The sequence below is a fragment of the Echinococcus granulosus genome, assembly GCF_000524195.1.
Source record: "Echinococcus granulosus chromosome Unknown EG_S00056, whole genome shotgun sequence".
Taxonomy (NCBI): domain Eukaryota; kingdom Metazoa; phylum Platyhelminthes; class Cestoda; order Cyclophyllidea; family Taeniidae; genus Echinococcus; species Echinococcus granulosus.
The window spans coordinates 202,447-221,461 of record NW_020170436.1 but is presented as its reverse complement, the minus strand read 5'-3'; the positions used below and the strand labels follow the sequence as shown (position 1 = coordinate 221,461).

General features: G+C 46.6%; 2 protein-coding genes across 2 annotated transcripts in view; both read right to left on the bottom strand. All coding sequences in view use genetic code 11, as the record gives it.

Annotated features, from left to right (window-relative positions):
- Positions 1 to 1,072: 1,072 nt before the first annotated feature.
- On the bottom strand, positions 1,073 to 5,105 carry EGR_06398 (CRAL-TRIO domain-containing protein C3H8.02; the record flags this gene model as incomplete). Its single annotated transcript, XM_024495647.1, has 4 exons — positions 1,073 to 1,665; positions 2,291 to 2,462; positions 4,722 to 4,866; positions 4,954 to 5,105. 4 exons carry the CDS (start codon positions 5,103 to 5,105, stop codon positions 1,073 to 1,075), a joined length of 1,062 nt encoding a protein of 353 aa, XP_024349923.1.
- Positions 5,106 to 5,235: 130 nt separating this feature from the next.
- EGR_06397 (hypothetical protein) overlaps positions 5,236 to 19,015 on the bottom strand; it is a gene marked incomplete at both ends in the record, with an annotated part of 35,377 nt that continues 21,597 nt past the window's right edge. Inside the window, 21 exon segments of the mRNA XM_024495646.1 lie at positions 5,236 to 5,438; positions 6,171 to 6,620; positions 6,668 to 6,935; positions 9,296 to 9,550; positions 10,472 to 10,612; positions 10,932 to 11,003; positions 11,089 to 11,161; positions 11,240 to 11,610; positions 11,628 to 11,834; positions 11,995 to 12,383; positions 12,561 to 12,751; positions 12,932 to 13,245; positions 13,664 to 13,729; positions 14,202 to 14,297; positions 14,891 to 15,181; positions 15,920 to 16,105; positions 16,308 to 16,412; positions 17,137 to 17,398; positions 17,476 to 17,648; positions 17,730 to 18,011; positions 18,686 to 19,001. Coding sequence (XP_024349922.1) covers positions 5,236 to 5,438; positions 6,171 to 6,620; positions 6,668 to 6,935; positions 9,296 to 9,550; positions 10,472 to 10,612; positions 10,932 to 11,003; positions 11,089 to 11,161; positions 11,240 to 11,610; positions 11,628 to 11,834; positions 11,995 to 12,383; positions 12,561 to 12,751; positions 12,932 to 13,245; positions 13,664 to 13,729; positions 14,202 to 14,297; positions 14,891 to 15,181; positions 15,920 to 16,105; positions 16,308 to 16,412; positions 17,137 to 17,398; positions 17,476 to 17,648; positions 17,730 to 18,011; positions 18,686 to 19,001 — 4,711 coding nt within the window.

Sequence of the window (19,015 nt, the reverse complement as noted above, 5' to 3'; positions counted from 1 at the left end):
CTTTTCTTGTTGTACGATCCTCCCATTCCCCGCTCCTCCTCCTCCCCCATTCTACGACTTCGATTATTTCGTCGGCCCCTCCCCCGGCTCTTCCTTCTCGTTCACCTTCTCTTATTCTTTCTTTGGAATATCGGTTAGGTGAACAATAAGCCTGTTTTGCTTGGTGGGTCTTCTTTAACGAGGATTTAGCTAATATGGCTGCATGTCTTGGGAACAAGGAAATCTACGTCTTCCTGGGAATCCATAATATTTTTCCATTCCACAAGGAGCGCTTAGGTAAGAGGGAGCCCTTTGACTATTCTCTTGCCCAATAACGAGGCGCGCCACCATACCGCCTGTTCACACGTACTGACGGGTGGAAATTCGAAATGCGTCCTTTTACGGCCACCGGCCGACGCGTTGGGCATGGAACGTGGCGTTCTTCCACATGTCGTTATGGCATATGACTGACAATTGTGGTGCCACTTGCCAGAAGGAAGCCGTGTGCGGTCATAAAGTGCCCTTTCCCACGGAAGAGGTAAAAAGTGTATCCGCATAGTCAGTCCTGCGGTGATAGGAAACTCGGCCGCTTGGCGGTGGGACATCTGGGTGAATGATAGAAACTTCTCAAGGACGGCGCTGCTTTCGTCCGTCTGTTCGTCTGTCAGTGGCTGGAGTCCTAGCTCATAGCACGCATTTCTAAGGAATTTTTTTAGCTCAGAGGACGTTCGCTTGATCAACACAAAATCTGTCCTGGTGCGTCATTTTGTAGTTGAACCCCCCTTTACCCTAATTACTCCGCCCTGCAGTTTCCTCTACGCTCAAACGTTCGACACTGAGTTTTACGCCTTCCCTTGGGTGAAAATCCTTGTTTCCTCCCAAGTATTGCTTTGTGACGACGTGTGATAACTCCATCGCCTGCTTAACAATGGTTAGCTCAACCATGACATGCCTAAGTCAAATTTTACTTCAAAAAACTGTCAGTAGGGCGAGCATGCTTCCACCTATACTCGCTCTGCCGTACGGGGAATAAAGACAAGCGTCAATAAGTCACTGAACTGAATGCAAGGAAGCAAAGTAGCCTCCATCAGCTTTAATCCTCATCCTCGTCATCGTCCGCGTCCACACTATCAATGCCATACTCCTTCATCTGCTCTTTATCAAATTTGTCTCCAGCGCCACCCTTCCTCAGATGTACAGGATATCCGGGTGCAAGTTTACCACACACCATATCCACAATATTTGGATGCGGCATGAAACCATTCGGCGGGTTTCCACAGTCAATGAATTCCCTTACGAAGGCCTCCGTTCCTCTCGGATCGTGGGCACCGCCTGAGGGCTTCTCCCAAAATCGCATCTGATTCTCGTTGATCTCTCGATTCATCTGAATCTCCGTCTCCAACCACTGAGCTGTTGCCTCGTCGCAGAGCTCACGAAGACCCTCACTCAGTCTCTTCGATTTCTTCTCCGGATTGGAGGAGTGCTTCTGTGATGTCTTCTGCTTCAAAAAGATCACCTTACGTGCGGTGACAGGATCGAGAAACTTTCGAATCGTTCGCCAGATAGACTGGAAAATGGCCTTGTGATTCACTATCACGGCAGCACCGAGGCGTTCGGGATAGTAATTGGAAAAGACGCTCGCCATCTTCTTTCCGAGGTTGGGGTTGCAGCACGGCAGTGTCATACCTGCCATTTAAGAGAGGTCAGAATAGTGACCTTTAATGGCATTTTGATATCAGTTAGTAGTCAAATTACAAAAAAATCCCATAAATTATATGGGAACTTTGGAATTTTGTTTGCTACTTAATTAATGATAAGTAGATGACCTGAAACCTACAGGTCCTCCACATTTGACAAGATGGCTATAGCATACTTAGCAAGCGTATGCACCGGTAGGTTTCTTTGGTTGCGGATACCTCCAACTGCAGAAGGCGCCTCTGTTTCGACTGTCCGAAATCTTTGATTTTCGTGGCTACTTCTCGAGTATTTCAGAAGGTGGAGCTCTCGCCAAGTCACATCTTAACTGGCCGACATCACGTAGAGATGCATATTAAGGGCAAGCAAGTACCATAAAAACCAAGACGAGACTGAGAATACTCTGGATTTCTGTTAGTTTTCACTAGCTGGGTATTAATCAGGTATGCATGCCCCATATTCCCTGCTAACTCATACCCGCTCGAATCAAAGCCTTTGTAAAGTAATTGCTACGATTAGAAACTAGACGGGGTCCAAGCTCACGCAAGTGATCATATCCGGGTGTATAATCTCAAGCGGGCTGACTTTTGTGGTGAAGTGCAAAACTTGCCTGTACAGTCAATGATGAAGACGACCTGCGTGGCCGATTGCTTAAAGGAGTGGCGTGCATTTTCCAACATCTGAACGCAATGCATGATGGTGTCCACTGAGTGGTTTTTGGTGGCAAAGGCCTGGGCGAAACACGCGTACAATATTGGGCGCCCAATCTTGTCATGTCCAACTTGACGCTGAAATGGACATAAGTAGGCGTTAGTTACCTTTACCTTGAGTACGTTAAGTGAGACTGGCTGACTGATGGTGACAGAGAATGTGATACCCTTAAAAACATGTGAGTATGATTTTCTTAGCCATTGAAAAGTAGCCAGGGTTGGGATCAAATAAGCGTTCGTAGTAACACCACATCCTTGTTCGAATCAAAACGGGACTTTTGGACTCGGGTGCCCATCCCAAGACCTAACTTCCAAAAAACACTTTATATATTTTTAACATCTTTATCTGTTACACTAAGATTCTTAAATTGGAACTTAGCTAATACTGCATTTAAGGCTGCAGTACAAAAGACAATGTGCAATCTGATCTACTGGTCAAAAGCAGAAAGGAGGTGATGGATAAGTCGGGTACCGTCCACAACGGTCTCAGATTGCTGATCAAATGTTGGTGAGATTGCACGATTCCCAGATTTTTAAGGAATTGATGAAACACTGCTGAAAGGTTAAAATATAGGAGTGGATTTGCTTTCCAGAAAGACTAGGCAAATTGAAGCCGGGGAGTGAAAACTCATACCCTCAACGCTTTGACTTGTCATCAGCATTAGTCTTAAGGAGGCCTGTCAATCTGAAAGACCTTTGCGAGTTTTTTTTGCAATCGATCACCCGTCCAAGCACTAAAAACTGAATTATTGCTTTTCGTTGGGATATAGTACTTAGAAAACAATAAGTAGAGTGAATTCCGGGATGCTCATGGCAGGTGAGACGAACTATTGCCACACGAGTGGTTATTTCTAATTGCTTTTCTGACTCAGAACATCAGAAATTCCATCACAAATCGACTTGTTACTGAGCAAAAAAGTTTTATACTTGATTTTACGAAGCCAACGAAGCATGTGTTGAGGCCTCGACAGGAGAGTGGGCTCGTGAAAATGGCCAAGGCAGTGATAGCTAGACGTGGACCCGAAAGCGGGCGAAGTGCCACCGAAATCCTCCTAATCTGGAACACTTAGACATGGATTAATGAGACAAAGAACTCCGATCCCTCAGAGTGGAACAAACGTGTTTCAGACGTCCACTCGACCGTCCTAACGCCTACAAATCGTCTTCCTTTAATTCACCACTCACTAGGTTTTTCAGCAGCTTTATTAAGCGGTGACTTATAGATACTACTTATAAACAGTAAGCGGCGAAGCGACAAATTGCAACGTGGTGGATATCATGTTGCTCATGTGACTTTCCCCATCCGCCCCAAAACGTCTCCACTTGCCGCTATTCCCGTTTTAAACGATCGTGCGTCTCTAAGAAATGCAAATAACCTCCTTGTAAATCATTCTGGCAAAGCTTTTGTCGGTGTTACGTTCCGCAGGCAACTTGAGGCATGAAAGTGAATCGTCTGCCATGTGACCCGAGCTGAGATCGCTGTGCAGAGGTGCTTCAAAGTAGGCTGTAGTTGAGGCGGCTACACCCTGTGATGCGTAACCACTTTTTTCTGATGCACAAGAGCTCGTCAATCATGAAGTATTCTATCTTTACTGACACTCAAATGTCTTGTAAAGTCGCTTCACTCTTGCTGTTTACAACCACGGATCAGTAACCACGGTGATGTAAAATAAAATAAGAGTCACATGAATGATCTCACATCTACACTCTAATGGTGGAATGGGTGTAGATGAAATGAAGGAGAATTGCGGTGACCGCAGATCAATCCTCACACTGCGGGCTCCCAGTAATACAGCTTTTGAAAAGGGCAAGTTAAATAGGCAAAAGACAGAACGTCTGGATGAATTTTGCAGCCCAAGGCCTACTCAATCTACACCTTCAACAGGGTCACTCAAAAGTAGGCCACTACTATGCTACATTCTACCAGCGATACTCAGGTGACATCCAAAATAAAAGAGGTGCCTTATCACCCACACGAAACAGCGATGGTGCAAGCCAGCATGAAATAGTAGTGTGTATCGGCAAACTTTTCGTTGGAAGGAGGACCCAAAATCCAGAGTCGTAGAGATCTAGGGGGGTGGAGGCTTGTAAAAGGGTCAAAGAACGTAGATGTGAAGCTCAGGTGTTAAAGACAACCGTAAGTCTCTACTTCAGTGACAATTTGGCGCACGGCGGTGCGTGCCGGACGGCCTTCGCCTCGACGCAGGTTAGGCGCTGGCCGATGAGCACACAGGCGGGGCGGGGAAATGTGCTAGGATGAGAGGATACTTTTTTGCCTCTTCTGGAAATCTATGAATTCCAGCTTGATCAGGCAGCTTAAAGGAGCCAGTGACTTACGATGCAATGGTATCCCGGTTGATCATGACAGTACTGACAATCAGCTTTGAGCGGTTGATACTCGCGTCTCCACTCCACCGCAGCTGTCAACATGGCGACCGCTTCGTCCAATTTGTATTTCCTCGCGCGGAGAAAGTCGGTCATACTGGTAGAGGCCAAAAGAGAAACAAGATCTGGCTCATTTTCCCCAGGTTAAAAGTAATTCAACAAAGGTGACCTTTCCAGAACTCACATAATGTCATCAACGAAGAAGTCGGGTTCGTCGGGTAGGGGTTTGCAATTTTTCACCATGGTCTCACGAAATTTGGTGAGTAGCCGGTGGAACTCTTCGGGATTTGTGACCTCCAAATTGGTAGCCTTTGCCGAGGATTTTGAAGACGACATTTATGAGCCTAAAGGAGAGAGAAACTGCGATAAAGCAAATTGTCGGCAATTTCGCCTCTTCCTTCTATCGACCCCCAAAAAACGCTAGTAGTAAACCTCAAATGTCGACCCTAGACACTCCGAAGAGTACTCACGCTCCTGATGTACGCAATAAGTGGAGTGGAGTGATCCGCGCCTCACACAAGGACTTGGTGTGAGTGTAGAACCCGGTGACCTTCAGGCGAGCCAATGGCGCTGCTGCTATCCGCCACCTATCGCCTTTCAGTACTATCGGTGTAGAAAGCAGCGCCATGGCAACATGAAGACTTGTATGGATTTGAAGATCAAAGCCGACTTAATGAGCAAGACAACAGACGGTAATAATGGCTGCATGACAAATTACTTTTCGCAATTAATTGATATAATCTTACCATGTACAGACAGCCTGAAGCACCAATGGAAAGCAAATGATGCACCGCTCAATTCAGCTCCTGATCGGTCTCCAGTGAGCCCAACCCAGGTGCGTACAACTATGGCTGAAGGGTGCTGATTTTATAAGATAATTGTGTCGGGTAGACTCTTTAGATGCACAGGTTTGATAGCCACAACACAGGAGCGGTTTTGAGGCTACCTTGACCTCCACAGCACATGCATACATGACACCATTTCCAGATATTTCACCTTTTTTGGGAATTTTAAGTAGACTGGCCTAAGTTAAATTTAGTCCTGTGAACGATCCACTGGCCCTTCTTTTTCGCCGTACCTTACGTCCTCCAATGTCTTTAAGGGAAGAAGACTTGTGACCCACAGTGTGCGAGAAACACCCAACGTGATAAATCTTTTGTGTCCTAGAGTAAAATCGGCAGCTTCACAAGGTCTCGTAAACACATTTGAAGAACTGACGTCTGAGCCAATGGCTTTATTCACCAATCAAAGCAAAAAAAGAACAACTAAGTCTAACAAATGGATTTGCCTAGTGGGGGTTACATGTGACCGCTTAAAAGGGATGGTTGTCGTCGACACGCTGATGCGAATTTCAGCAGTAGCACCTCGGTTTGCGCACTGCGGATGGGGAAGAACACTTACAGGGGAAGCAGATCGACCCTTTGCATTTGGAAGCAGAGCCACACACGGGGCAACGGGATGAGTGAAAGTTATCAACCGCCATTGCAGGGCTTTCTTCTACTGACTTTATCTCCTCTGCCTCTTGTTGTCTTGCCTCCTCCTCGGATTCTCTCTCTGCTTCTTCATCAAAGTCTTCCATATCTTCTCCATCAACTTCCTCCTCCACTTCGTTAGTCATGTCCTCTCCAACCTCCGCTTCTTCCTCCTTAGTATCCGCCTCGGTTTCTTTTCCTCCTTCCGCCTCCTTTCCACCCTCAATTTTATCCTCCTCTTCTTCTCCTTCTGCCATGGGTTTCTCCTCCTTGCGTGCCTCTTCGATGACTCGAGCTCTCATGAGAGCGAGCAGCATGAGGAAAATGACAGCATGCATTTTGGTGGTGAAGCTCCAATCAACTTTGGCACCGCCCTCTCCTGCTAGGGGGATTTTATATCCACCGGCTTTGTTTACCTTTCCTCACTGTACCAATTTGGCGGTACACAAGACTCCGCTTGCATGTTTGATTTGCGCCTTTGGCGACGCGATTCGCAAACAGTGGTGCAGAAAGTGATCCCCAGGCCGGGGTGGGGGGGGGGTTGGATACAGTCGAAGGGGAGGATTGCTCTTGCTTTCAACTTCTGTTGCAATGGAAATGTGACGCTTTTTGGTGTATGACGCTGGTGCAGGTGTATTGCCACATGAGAAGGCGAACTTCGAGGCAGATTGACTGAAGGCGCCTTATTTATAGCCTGATACAAGTCGCAGCGACTACACCACGTCTTTGACTGCGTCAGTGTAACAGCGCTAATCCCAGAGAGAAAAAAATATTGACGTAGAGTACGAATACCGCTGGTTTGAAACTCATGAAGATTAAAAAAAAAAACATTTTAGAAGTAACACAGGGCTTGACAGCGTGGGTCCATCCTGAATTCAACCCCCTCGCTGGTGGTATGCCCAACCTTTTTGGCACCGCGGCTTCAGCGCTTTAGCCCAGCGCCAGTGGCACCTCTGGAGCCACGGAGTTAGCCAAAAAAGGGAGAGAAATATGATAGCTTGCTACCTTATTTTGTGGGCATCGCCTTTACTCAATGTGAGATTAAGAAGCTGGCGAGGGATCACTAAGGGCGTGTCAAATTGCCTTTAAAGCTCAGCTAACTCTTTTGTTCACCAAAACCCACATCCAGGCTGGCGCACTTAATTGAGCCTTTGATGTTCTTCTTAAGTAGAGCAAAGTGTTTGAGCAGAGCCTCGGCGAAGAGTTTGTCAAAACAATGGGGCATTCCAGCCCGGCACAACCGCCAATTTGTCAGGGTAAGTTGATGCTTCCGTAAGGAAAAAAAAAGGAGGCTTCTCTTGAACGCAGGAGAGCATTAAGAGGGCATTCCCTGCCTCTCGTAGCACTTATCAATTCAAGACTCGCTCATGCCACAGCCCACAGTTCTGAATCTGCTAAATGGACTCAGAGAAAACGGATCCTTCAACTGAGCCAGCTCACACGGATTCAATGTCACACTGTCACAAGCGTCAGCTGTTGAGAATACCAAGAGGGTCTCCCAAATGTGCCATCTCCAATCCAGTAAAGTAGAAATTTAACACGTGAACGACTCGAGTAGGCACCGGTACATGCAGGCCAGAAACTCGGTACAGCCCCGCCCCACCTGGATACAACCCCAGATGACTACAGCGGTAGTGGATTGACAGCCTGACCCGCATACCACTAACTTTTTTTCCGAAACCACTCAACGCAGACACTTCTATCCGCCTTCACCAATTTCTGCCCCTTTAGCCATTGGGGGCAGCTCCTCGCCAAGTTTCCAACACCATCCTAGCTGATAATAGACCAGACTTAGCCCCCCGACAGCAATAAAAATGAGGCTTCAATCAATCACCACATTAGCCTCTAAGTAATGACACTTCAGTCCAGGAGATCAGACAAAAGGATGCGAAAACATGAATATTTATTTTCAAAAGACAAAATATGTTAGAAAGGGGAAGGGCTCAGCGAAACACACGAAATCTCCGTCGGCCGCTAGGCTGCTGCTGGAAAACAGAAAAAAATGAGGAGTCGCATCAGTTTTACTAAAAATCATGTTTGTTTTGTCAGCTATGGTTGGAATCTTTGTGTAAACTGACAAGACGATGGCAAAAAAGAGGAGACAAATGTGGGGATCCAGGCAAGTAAATAGTTCTGCTACATAAAGCTTCATAGGTGAGTGCGGCCTGTGACAAATTTGAGCTCGCAAATTGCCGGTTATTGCAATTTAGGGTAAAAAATTGTCACCCTGGAGTGTAAACAGACACGAGGGAGGAGCAGCATCCCAAAGGTCCGGTGTGTGTGTGTGTGTGCGTGTGTGAGGAGCGCTAACACATCGGCATCAACGCGTATTCAAACAAGAGCGCAAAAAATTTGCCTCCCGTATCGTCGGCTGCGGGTGGACCGGAAGGTTCAAGAGCTAAAGACTCCCGTGACGCATGTAGATCACTCTGGGTATCAAATGACGGTTGGTAAAACAAGTGCCGAGCTCTCGGTATTCCACAAAGGCTAACGTCTAATTTTCGTTCCCTTTTATTTCAACAGTTCTAGGGGGAAGACGGGTACTCGAAACTTTATTCCAAGAACGCTTTATCTACTTTCGATGAAAACCAAAGTGGTCGAGTCAAGAGAGGCGCAAGTCTAATGATGCGTCTGATTCTGTTCTTCTTGAGGCGATGGTGGAGGAATTCACGAAATAAATGAGAGGTCTAAAATTTCCTCCTTCATCTACTACAGAAATAGAACTTCCTCACTGTTCTTAGGGGTCGTCACGAGATTACGAAGTTTTGGAATATGTAATAAAGAGTAGAGAATCTACACAGAATACAAGTCCGACAGCTAAAGTTGTGTAAAGTAAATTGTCACTCCAAAGAAAAAGTCGCCTTCCTTTCCTCTTCTGTTAAATTTCTTTGTTTTGAAGTCCACGAAATTATGCCCAAGTGATCAACAGATTTTTTCGTTAATAAAATAAATAAAAACATTGATTAAACTTTAACCCGAAAAGCTACCACGCACAAAATTGAAAATCCTCAAAGAACTGATTACATTCCAAAAGAAGAGATGTATCGAACTGACGGGATGCTCTGCGGCATGACGCCCAAGGATGAGTTTCAGAATTTCCTGCTCTCGACGGCTGCTGGCAGCAAGGGTATTGGAGGCAGTGAGAGAGGCGGAGGAATTGTTGCTATGAAAGTGTCCCTCCAGGCTCGTCTCCTCTTCGACTCCGGTGTCAGCAGCCTCCGCAGCTACGGCGGAGACGCGATCACTGGAGGCTGGACGGGCCATGTGCCACGAGAGCGCTCGACGGGGGCGCAACTTCTGCTTAATCACCTGGAGAGGATTACCACAGCTGGATCAGATGATAGTGAGTGGAATAAGTTGTCAAAACACCGCCTACTGATTAGCAATAAGGAATAAATACGTAGGGCGAAATTAACGAGGAATTGTATTTGCGTCTCTATGTCAAAATGCACATTTTCCACCATTGTGTCCTCGCAACGCACTGATTTCATCTGTACCTCTTATTAAAAAGTATATCTACAGAGACAACTAAATGTTACAAACAACAACGAGTTTCGTTGTAGAATCAGAAGCGCGGATTGTTGGAATCCTCGACAGAAAACTCGCGTGTCCAGTGGGCGACCGATTTAAGCTCAACCGAAACCAATGTTAATGACGATTGGAGCGGTAGTAATAGTGACGAGGATGCAGTGGACGAATTGAAGAAGCTAATCAAACAGCTTGACGTATTCGGAAGGGAAGATTAGATCATCGCTCGCCAGACTTCGAACAACTTTCCCAACTCAACTGAAGGTGTGACTTGGGCCTTCAATTTCCGCTTCAGTGACTGAGTAATCGCTACCCCCCTTGTGGCTTGAGTGAGTGCACCGTATACGTAGTGGACCACATTAAGTGCCTTATACTTGACGAGAACCGGTGAAATCGAACTCCCCGAAATGGAAAAAAGTAGGGGATTAGACAAGTCTCCTCCACAAAGCACTCTCCAGTATCTAAAGATAAAGAAGTAAGAAGAAATTGAAGAATCAACTGATGGCAGTTAGTAAAATATCCTGCGGGAAAGAGCGAAACCGTCAGTAAATGTTGCGAAGAGGAATGTAATAAGAAAGAAACCCACCAAACATCTAGACAGTGAAAATTGCATCACCAAATACGCTAATCGGTCAGATAATTCTCTATTTACTATTTAAAAAAGTAATTGCAAAGTGCGTAAAAAGGGCGAATCAGACTTACCTCCTTGATCAACTGACGTCGAATGCGCATCTTTACCTCGAGGACAAAGTCGAGCCATGTCCAGAGGCGGTTGTGATATTCCAGCATTGGTATGTTTAGCTCAAAATTGGTCACGTCTGCCAAGTTCTTCTGCTTGTCACCCTGCACAAAGTGAGGAAAAAATATCACCTCTTCTGATTGGCTCATTAGCCTAGCTCCCCTTGCCATTGGCTAACCGGGTTAACCAATAACATGACAGCTGGAGAATGGACGTCCAACTTGAAAAATATTTGTCAATTTCAGGTCAAGAGTCAAATCGCTTTCAATTCATTATCGGCAGCAGAATTGAAAAAAATTGCTGAAAAAAGTAAACAATGACCTTTGATATGAGTATCACGTTCGCTACGTATTCGTGGCACTATAATGGAAGTATTTCATCTATTTATTTGAATAATATATTCTTTTAAACAGGAAAGCAGACCTTGTAGCTCAGCCGTATGGGAAAGCCAGGAATTTTGATGTAGAGAAAGACATGATTTCTACGGGCGCGTTCCTGCAACGAATAGAAATGGCAACAAGAATTACTATTTAGCTAAATGTGGAACACAAATAGGCGACATCTTGGACAAAAAACTCACCCTCATAACGTCGAGAGGAAGCAGCGAGAGCTCCGGACCACTAGTGGGGCCCGCAGAGCCTCCACGTTCACTCCTTGGGATAAGCAATATTAAAAAACATCTTACTTATGGTTGTCTAAGTGAGTGGTGCTTTAAAAATGAAAAAACGCACTGCTCCACGGTGGGATTGACTTCCAAAACACCCTCTTCAAGAACAGTTTCCTCTGCAACTGCCTTACGCTGCTGGTGCTGCTGGTGATGATGGCGATGGCTGTAATGCCTTCCCGAATGGCTCAGCAGACGTCCACTCCAGGTCTTGGGATCCAGTCGGGATATAATCTTGCTCCCCTGCCTATTGCGACGCTTGAGCCATGATTCAACGCCATCATGGAGGTCCTCCGACGACGCGATAAAGTCCGCACTTCCTGGAGTGGAAGGATCCAGAGTATCGGCTTGTTCTACGGTGGTGGAGGAGGAGCCCTCCTCATTGCCGCGTTCGGGGAAGAAAAAAGGCATCAGCTGATTGTAAAAGGGCTTGCTGACCTGTGCAGAATATGAACCTGTGTCAAAGAATCATCACCACTGACAGGGGGTGAATGGAAGCACCACACTTTCCCTCTCACCTGGAGAACAAGAGGAGCGACGCTGATTTCCATCACCTCCTTGACAGAGATACCGCCAACCGGAGGCCGCTGAGTGCAAGCAACGCGAATCATCGGTCCACCAATGTGGTGATAACTGCTGCCGGAGTCTGGCAGCAGTACCTCCTGTGGAAGTGGAAGCACTACTTAGCAGTATTGTGAAAGCGTGGCGATCATCGAAGATGACTCATAGTCGATTCTGAGATGGCCATTAGCCCGAGGTTATACGCCTCCCTTTTCACATTTGATGTAATTAGGAAACGAAAAAAACCTATTGAATGCTAACCTTGTAAAACGAGTTTGGAGCAAGACTGTGGACCCGCATCGATCCCAGCTGCAGCCAATGGGAGCCCGAGTCGTCACGTCGGTGAGTGCGAGCGTAAAGGAAGCCGCGTAGTTCCACATCGGCCAATCCGATTTGCCCATCCGCCTCGGTCATGCGCCATCTCGCGTGCTCAAAACAGACCTCATCGCGTCGTATCACCTCCGCTTCGACTTCCGTTGCTGTCGCCTCAGGAGAGGATTCCGCTCCGCTATTACCAACAGCTCCACTGATACCCACCGACGCACCCACAGCTGTCGTTGCTCCCGAGGCTGTTGGTGATGTTGTAGAAGCGGATGAACTTCGAAGAGTTATTGGTAATCCAGTCTTGCCCTCTGTGTTGTTGGTATTGCCTAGACGACGGGAGAAGTGGAGAAATACGTGAGAATGCTATTGTGCTTTCTGGGCGAAGTTCCATTGAAACAGACCGCGTTAGTGATTGAGTTATTTTCATTTTACTTTGACAAGGTTGACAATACACAGAGACAGCTTCAAGATACTTCAAAGGAGACAGAGCAGGCAGTACTTACCTCCTAAGATTGGGAGGATCTCCCTTTGGCGACCTCCAGTGGGATCGGCTCCGGCCATGACAACGCTCTGTCCGCCCTGCAACCGCTGCGACTGGACGTGCACCTTCTGAAAGTGAGCTATGCTCTGCGATAGCAGCGAGTTCTTCTCCACGATACTCGCCTTCAGCTGACCAATTCGCTCTTCAAAGGCCCTGCAGTGGACAAAAAAATTCCATGGAATGTTCACCGATGCAGTACTTTTAAGTCCGTTCCCTGTAGTAATAGTAGAGGGGTGAGTTAAGAGAAAATCAGCATTTGAAATAAAGTATGGGCACATTCAAGATGGATATGGAATGGATGGTTGGATGGACAGGAGAAGAAGTGCAACACACAGAATCTGCTCCGCCTGTGCAGCCAGCGCGGGAGGCATACGAGACGAAGCAGCGTTGATAGCAGCAGAAGTGGAGGGGGATAAGCGTGACGCCGGCGCGAGGATCTGTTTGGTAGATGCAGCAGCAGGAGGGGAACCGGAGTGAGCGGCATGGAGGGAGCGATCAAAGAGGCGCAGCGCAGCCCACAACTCGCGCTCGTGCACGCGCTGAGCGTTCACGAGGCCACGCAACGTCTCCTGGTCGCGCAGGATGGCCTGTCGCAGCTCCCGCTCGCCCAACAAACTCAGGCCCACTCGGTTGCGCTCAAATCGCTCCTACCGAATGAGGCGGGAGTGAAAATGCAAGTCGACAGGACTGTTTTCATTTCAAATAACCCTCTTAAAATGGATGATTCTAAGGGTAAGCAGGCACTAACGCTTCCTGTAAGCAACTACGGTCCTTTGCAATCTCCTATAATGTCCTACGGAAGCAGTTGAAGGTCTAAAACCGCTTCTAACAAGTGAGAAAACGGAACAAAAGTCAGAACTGTCTCTGCATCAAACTGCCCTCTTGCAACGACATGATCTTTCTGTCCACAATACTTGCATTCCAAACCCTTGATAGTTTCGTTGTCAGGTTGTTCAAAGGTTCCAGAGTATCTTATTAGTCTTTGGTGGGTGAGATGAGTCCCAGTTTTAGAGAGCAAAACCTCAAATGGACGCACATACCAAAACAAAATCCAATGGGAGTTACCTTTTGTTGAGGCTCCACGTAGAGAAGAAGGTTGTTGACAATGTCGAAGACCATGCTATATTGCAGCTGAAGGGGAAGAGATAGAGGTGTTAGTCTTTGGTCTCAGAGACGTCCACACTCCTAGCCAAACCATCCTAGCCAAAAAGTTTGCGATTGCGCGTCTAACTCGTAGGAGTATTGTATAGCAGTTGGCTGATGTGCAACGACAGAAGTGGTTTAAAAATTTATTTCCGGCCTTCACTCGTTGGTAGGCAGTAAACACCTCGCTGAAGTCTTTAACTCCTTCGGCATTGTGGTCCAAAACTCGACAGGATCCGCCCTCATGCCCATAAATACTAGTCTATGACACTCGGGAAAAGCCAACTCTTCCACCAATCAGCCTGACAGAATGAACATATCACACGTCACGTTCAAAGTGTAGAATGCTTTAAATACTTCTTCTTACAGTCTATTACGGTACGACCTCCCTGGCAGTATTCCGTGGCTCTTAATCTGGCTTTCAGGATGGAAGGCGAGTGGAAATCACAGTGCCACTTACCGAGTTGGTGCAGAGGTTGAGAGTTCTATGAAGTAGCGTGAAGGTGTCAGCACCCTCCTGACTCTGAAGGATCTTCGAATCATCCTCACTTGGGGGCTACAGAATCAAGAGACAACGCGACACATTACATCATGTCAGGGTAAGAACTAACGCCAGATAGGCAGAGCAAAAGCCATAAAAGTCAGATCAACTAAATCACCACTAGAATTCAGTAGTAACAGGCAACATGGCACGCACAGTAGGAGGCCAATTTCTGTGCAGCTAGTCTGGGATCTGATGCGAGTTAGGGAGAAAATGGATATTGCATGGACTAGATAGATAGGAAATAAGAAAATAGAAGTACTATTGAAAGTGAACAACGTAGACTAGGCTGCAGACAGATTGTGAGACAATGCTACTTAAGTCGACCTATAAGTAACGTACAAGTGAACGAATAAAAGTTGGGCGGAAAACAGACAGCAGACAGATCCAAAAAGAATAGTAGAAAAGTAATTAGACAGGATCCCCACAGGAAAAAAAGTTACCTTCTTCAAATCATCGGAAGTATCACAAGGCCATGCTACTCAAACCACCTTATAAGTAGCTTGTAAGTGCCTGATAAAACAAACAAGCTACAGTCACAAATAAACAGAGAAACCAAGTGACTTTTCTCTTCAATGAATTGCAGCTTTACAGCAAGAAATGCTCACCAGCGGAGGAACGAATTGACCAGGAGGTAGGCTAGTCGGAACTAGCGGTGCGTAGGTGACATAGACGAACTGACAGGCACAGCGCGACACCATGCGTTGGAGCTGGATGGCAGTAACAGAGGTGGAGGTGGTGGTGGAGGGTACAGCGCTGACGATACCACCAACTGCATGGCCGGATCCCACCACCTCGGGGCGGCCGGAAAGCGCGTCCTGACCGAAATCTGCGCCCAAGCGCTGCCAATCACGAACGTCCGCGGATGACAACCACTGATCCGGTGTGGAGGCCTCAAGCTGTGATGAGAAAGGGAGATAGAACGACGATGATTCACCTGGACAAGCTGCTACTGATTAAGGGTGTAAGCAGTCCAACAGCTCAACTTTGTCTGCACTTTATCGCACATCCAGTACAGCTGGACGATTGCAGTCCGTGCTACTAATTGGGGATATGAGTAATTAGCAAGCGTTGATGGGTGTTGAGGGCCACCCCAGTGATGTTAGTGATTTCAAAAAAGAGTAGCGTGAGAGCGGTGATACCCTATACCTTCGTCTTGCCTTTTTTACTCACCCATTTTTTTGGAAATGTAGAATCACACTCTCCAGGCGCTACTCACGGGCATGAGTAACTGATTGAAGATAATAGTCACCCACTCTTAATTTTTGGCACTATAGACCTCAACTGCACGCTATTTATTGGGGAAATAAGTAGCTTACTGATAGAGACGCTCCGCATCCTGCCAATTCACCATGAGCAGATATAAGTTGTTTTCTGACGCTAAAATTCATGTCCTCCTATTACATTCCACACCGAAGCCACCATATTAGTGCTACCTATACATCACTACGTAGATTGTGTAAACTAGCAGCACAACTGATGTAGCCAAAAGTAAGCCAATTTCAGAACCTTTCGCCCCAAAAGCGATATTTATCGACAAGAATTCAGCTCGAGTTCTAAAAAGAAGCTCAATTAGTCAAGACATATAGCCCACTTAGACAGCACTCAGGAGGAATAAAATTTCAAGGCCAACTTACGTCACCACCACCACCACCACTACTAACGGTAGCGTAGTACTGCATGCACTCCATCTGGCCTATGAGACTGGACTTGGAGAGGAGACGGGCATCGCGCCAGACAGGCGGGTGTTCGACCGAGTCCAGTCGCGCCTTCGCCGCTGAGACGATGACGTAGCCTGCACAATCGTTCGGTTTTAACATAACCTGGGCAAAAGGGCAAAAGGCGTTAGAATCGCAATAAAGCTAATTTAGGTGATAATCACTTCTAATTAGTGGCAAAAAAGCGATAAAAAGCTCCCCTCTTTTGAAAGACAAAATAAGCTATTGCATCTAAGCATAACTATGACTGATCGACCTCGACCAGAGAAAAGGCAAACAGGCATTAAAAGCTAGGGCGTCAACAAACCTGACAGTTGCTGAGTTCAATGTGCCACTGACGCGAGAGAACGGGGCTGGAAGTACACAGCGAGAGGCCTTGAAGTTGGTCCAAAACATCCGGCTGCTTAGGCTCCTGATTGTTTCAGAGCGAAAGGTTTAGAAAACATACACCACTTGTATGGGAAGCGTGAGTAGTGTAAGCAATTGTGGGTTTGTTGAAAGAATTATAATTATAAAAATGATAAAAATTCCGCAGGTCTTTGTGACTTCATGATTCGTAATCTTGCATAATGATATTTTTTTGTCCCCATAGTTGGACCTTCAGCGTATTTTGTCCTCGTTACACCAATGACGAACTTTAAAGACTACCTAGGCAACAGATTTCTTATAGGCTAAACTAAAATGAGGGGAAGGGAGGATTTAAAAAAACAGCCAAATGGCGTTCAGTCACGCGGCGTTAGTGCTTATAGTGGGGTAAGAAGCAAATTAGAGAAAAATCGGTGAGGCAAAAACCAAGTCACAGATACTGTACAAGAATTTATCTAATTCCCAGGCCATTAGATTTCTTGCCCCGCTTAGAAAAAAAATTACGCACGGATGCAACTTGCTACTTAAAAGAAGAATCAGTAGCTTGTGCGACTTCATTAAGTATATCTGCAATAGCGAAAGTAATGACTACTATGACAGGTAGATATGCTCAACGGAAGAGAGCCACGCATGAGCTTGATAGGAGGGCGGACACATGAACATCTGCGTTAAATTCACCCAATAAGACTATACAATGACCTTCACATTGTCCCAGCGATATACACAAGTAAAAGGGGCAAATTGAGACGCCACGGTAGCACCCTACTTACTTCTTCGCAATAGGCATAAAATTTCGCCGTCTCCGCCTCCTTCACTAGTTTTGCTAGCATCGGCACCTCCGACCAGGCGTCAGGCCCCGTCGCATTCATGCACAAAGACGTCGGCGAATGCTCATTCACCTTCCCCTCCTCCGTCAACGTGCCTGCATCGATACACACTGAGGCCTTAGAAGGTTCCGCGCCATTGTCACGGGAGGATATCGACGCTCTATCGTCTTCGTTACGTGATTGCGATGAGCTCAGTGATGGGATACTGGATGAGAGTCAGTACAATTGATTTTAACTGAAGGCTTAAGAATGAGTAAGATGTTATAACTGTTGCCAACGCACGTGGGACCATTTGCGATGTCAAGGGAGATGCCCTTGAGTGCTTGCGCTGAGAGGTTCTTTTTGAGGGTTTGCGCGTGGTTGTACATGTTCATCATGGTGTAGACGAGATTGCGATTAGTCTCATTCCATCGCATCTTGGGGTTCTCCACCATCACCCGATGAACGGGTTCCAGCTGTGTGAAGAACAAGAGATATCATAAATAAAAGTAAACGCTGCTGGTAACCTATAAGCGGTCACTGTTAGATAAGCTCACATCCTCATGAGATAGCTGGATTTTAGGGGTGTGACGACGTTCAGGGGAAACCGAAGAAGAGTCCTCATTTACAGAACTTTTTGTGTCCTCAGTTTCCACAGGGCCGGTGTCTTCCTTAGCTTCTTCGTTGAAGCCTTCCAGACCAGGAATTCGAACTCGTACGGGTTGGACTGGCAGGTCCATTTGGCTCCTAAGTTCCCGTTCAAAACGGATGGACGAGAAGATTAGCAATTCAGAGTTGGGTGGGAATGAGGTGAGGAGACTATCTTGGTCAACTGAACTCTGTAGGGGATGAAAAGAATGAATACCATTGGAAAGGGTTGGGAAATTTCGAATTATTTTGAAGCAATAACAGTTTTGACTGCCCAAGTCCTTTGAGTCTCCCACCTCCGTTGTTAAGGATAAAGCAACTTCCCATATCTTCTCCAAAGTTAAGCTAGAAACCAGATCAGTGAATCCACTTTCATGCGAAACGCGATTGAGATTTAAAATGCGGTAGTAGCAGGACAAAATAAATCCCACTGATGGGTGAATTTGGACTTCTTCATACAGAGCCTGAAAAACATTGTTGCCGTAACGTAGTTAATACCAATGCCCTCCAATGCCGTTATGATGCCTAAAGCAGAAGAGCAGTTCAAAGAAATTATCCAGAACGAGGTTTAAAGGAAAAGAAAGGATATTCGCACTAAGATTGGGTCGTTCTAACATCCATCAAAGCTAATGGGCTGGCAACTCTTGCTACTTCCAGACTCGTGCACCTTACTACTTCTCCAAAAGTCGACTCAGGAGCTACAAACGCATGAAACCCAATATTCAAAACCGTCTTCACCGGAAAATATATGATGGTGTAACCTAAACCAAAAAAACCAGAAAAAGGCGTCGATGAACTACTCCCAAATGAAAAGTGCTGTACTTCCATGGCTTCAAGTGATATAAGTAGCAGGCATCCTCCTCACCCCGTCAGCACCCGATATTAGATGCAACGCAGTTCGATCCGGTCGATCCAGGAGCCACGCGCGACAGTTGAGAATCCTTGCATCGACCCTTTGAAGACTCCATTGTGGTGCAATACGTCTCTGCGGATTGCGAGAGGGCAGAATGAAGACTACAGCACCCGCCGATGTTCTAGCCTCTCTCTCGCCCTCCACGTGGACGCTGAAGGTGCTATGAAGGTCCAGCGCGCCGCAGCATGCGTGGACGCCTAGGCGTTTGTTGTAGGAGACCCAGTAGGTCACCTCCAGACACGGCATTCGTACTGAAACCCCAAGCGACCTATAGATGAAGTG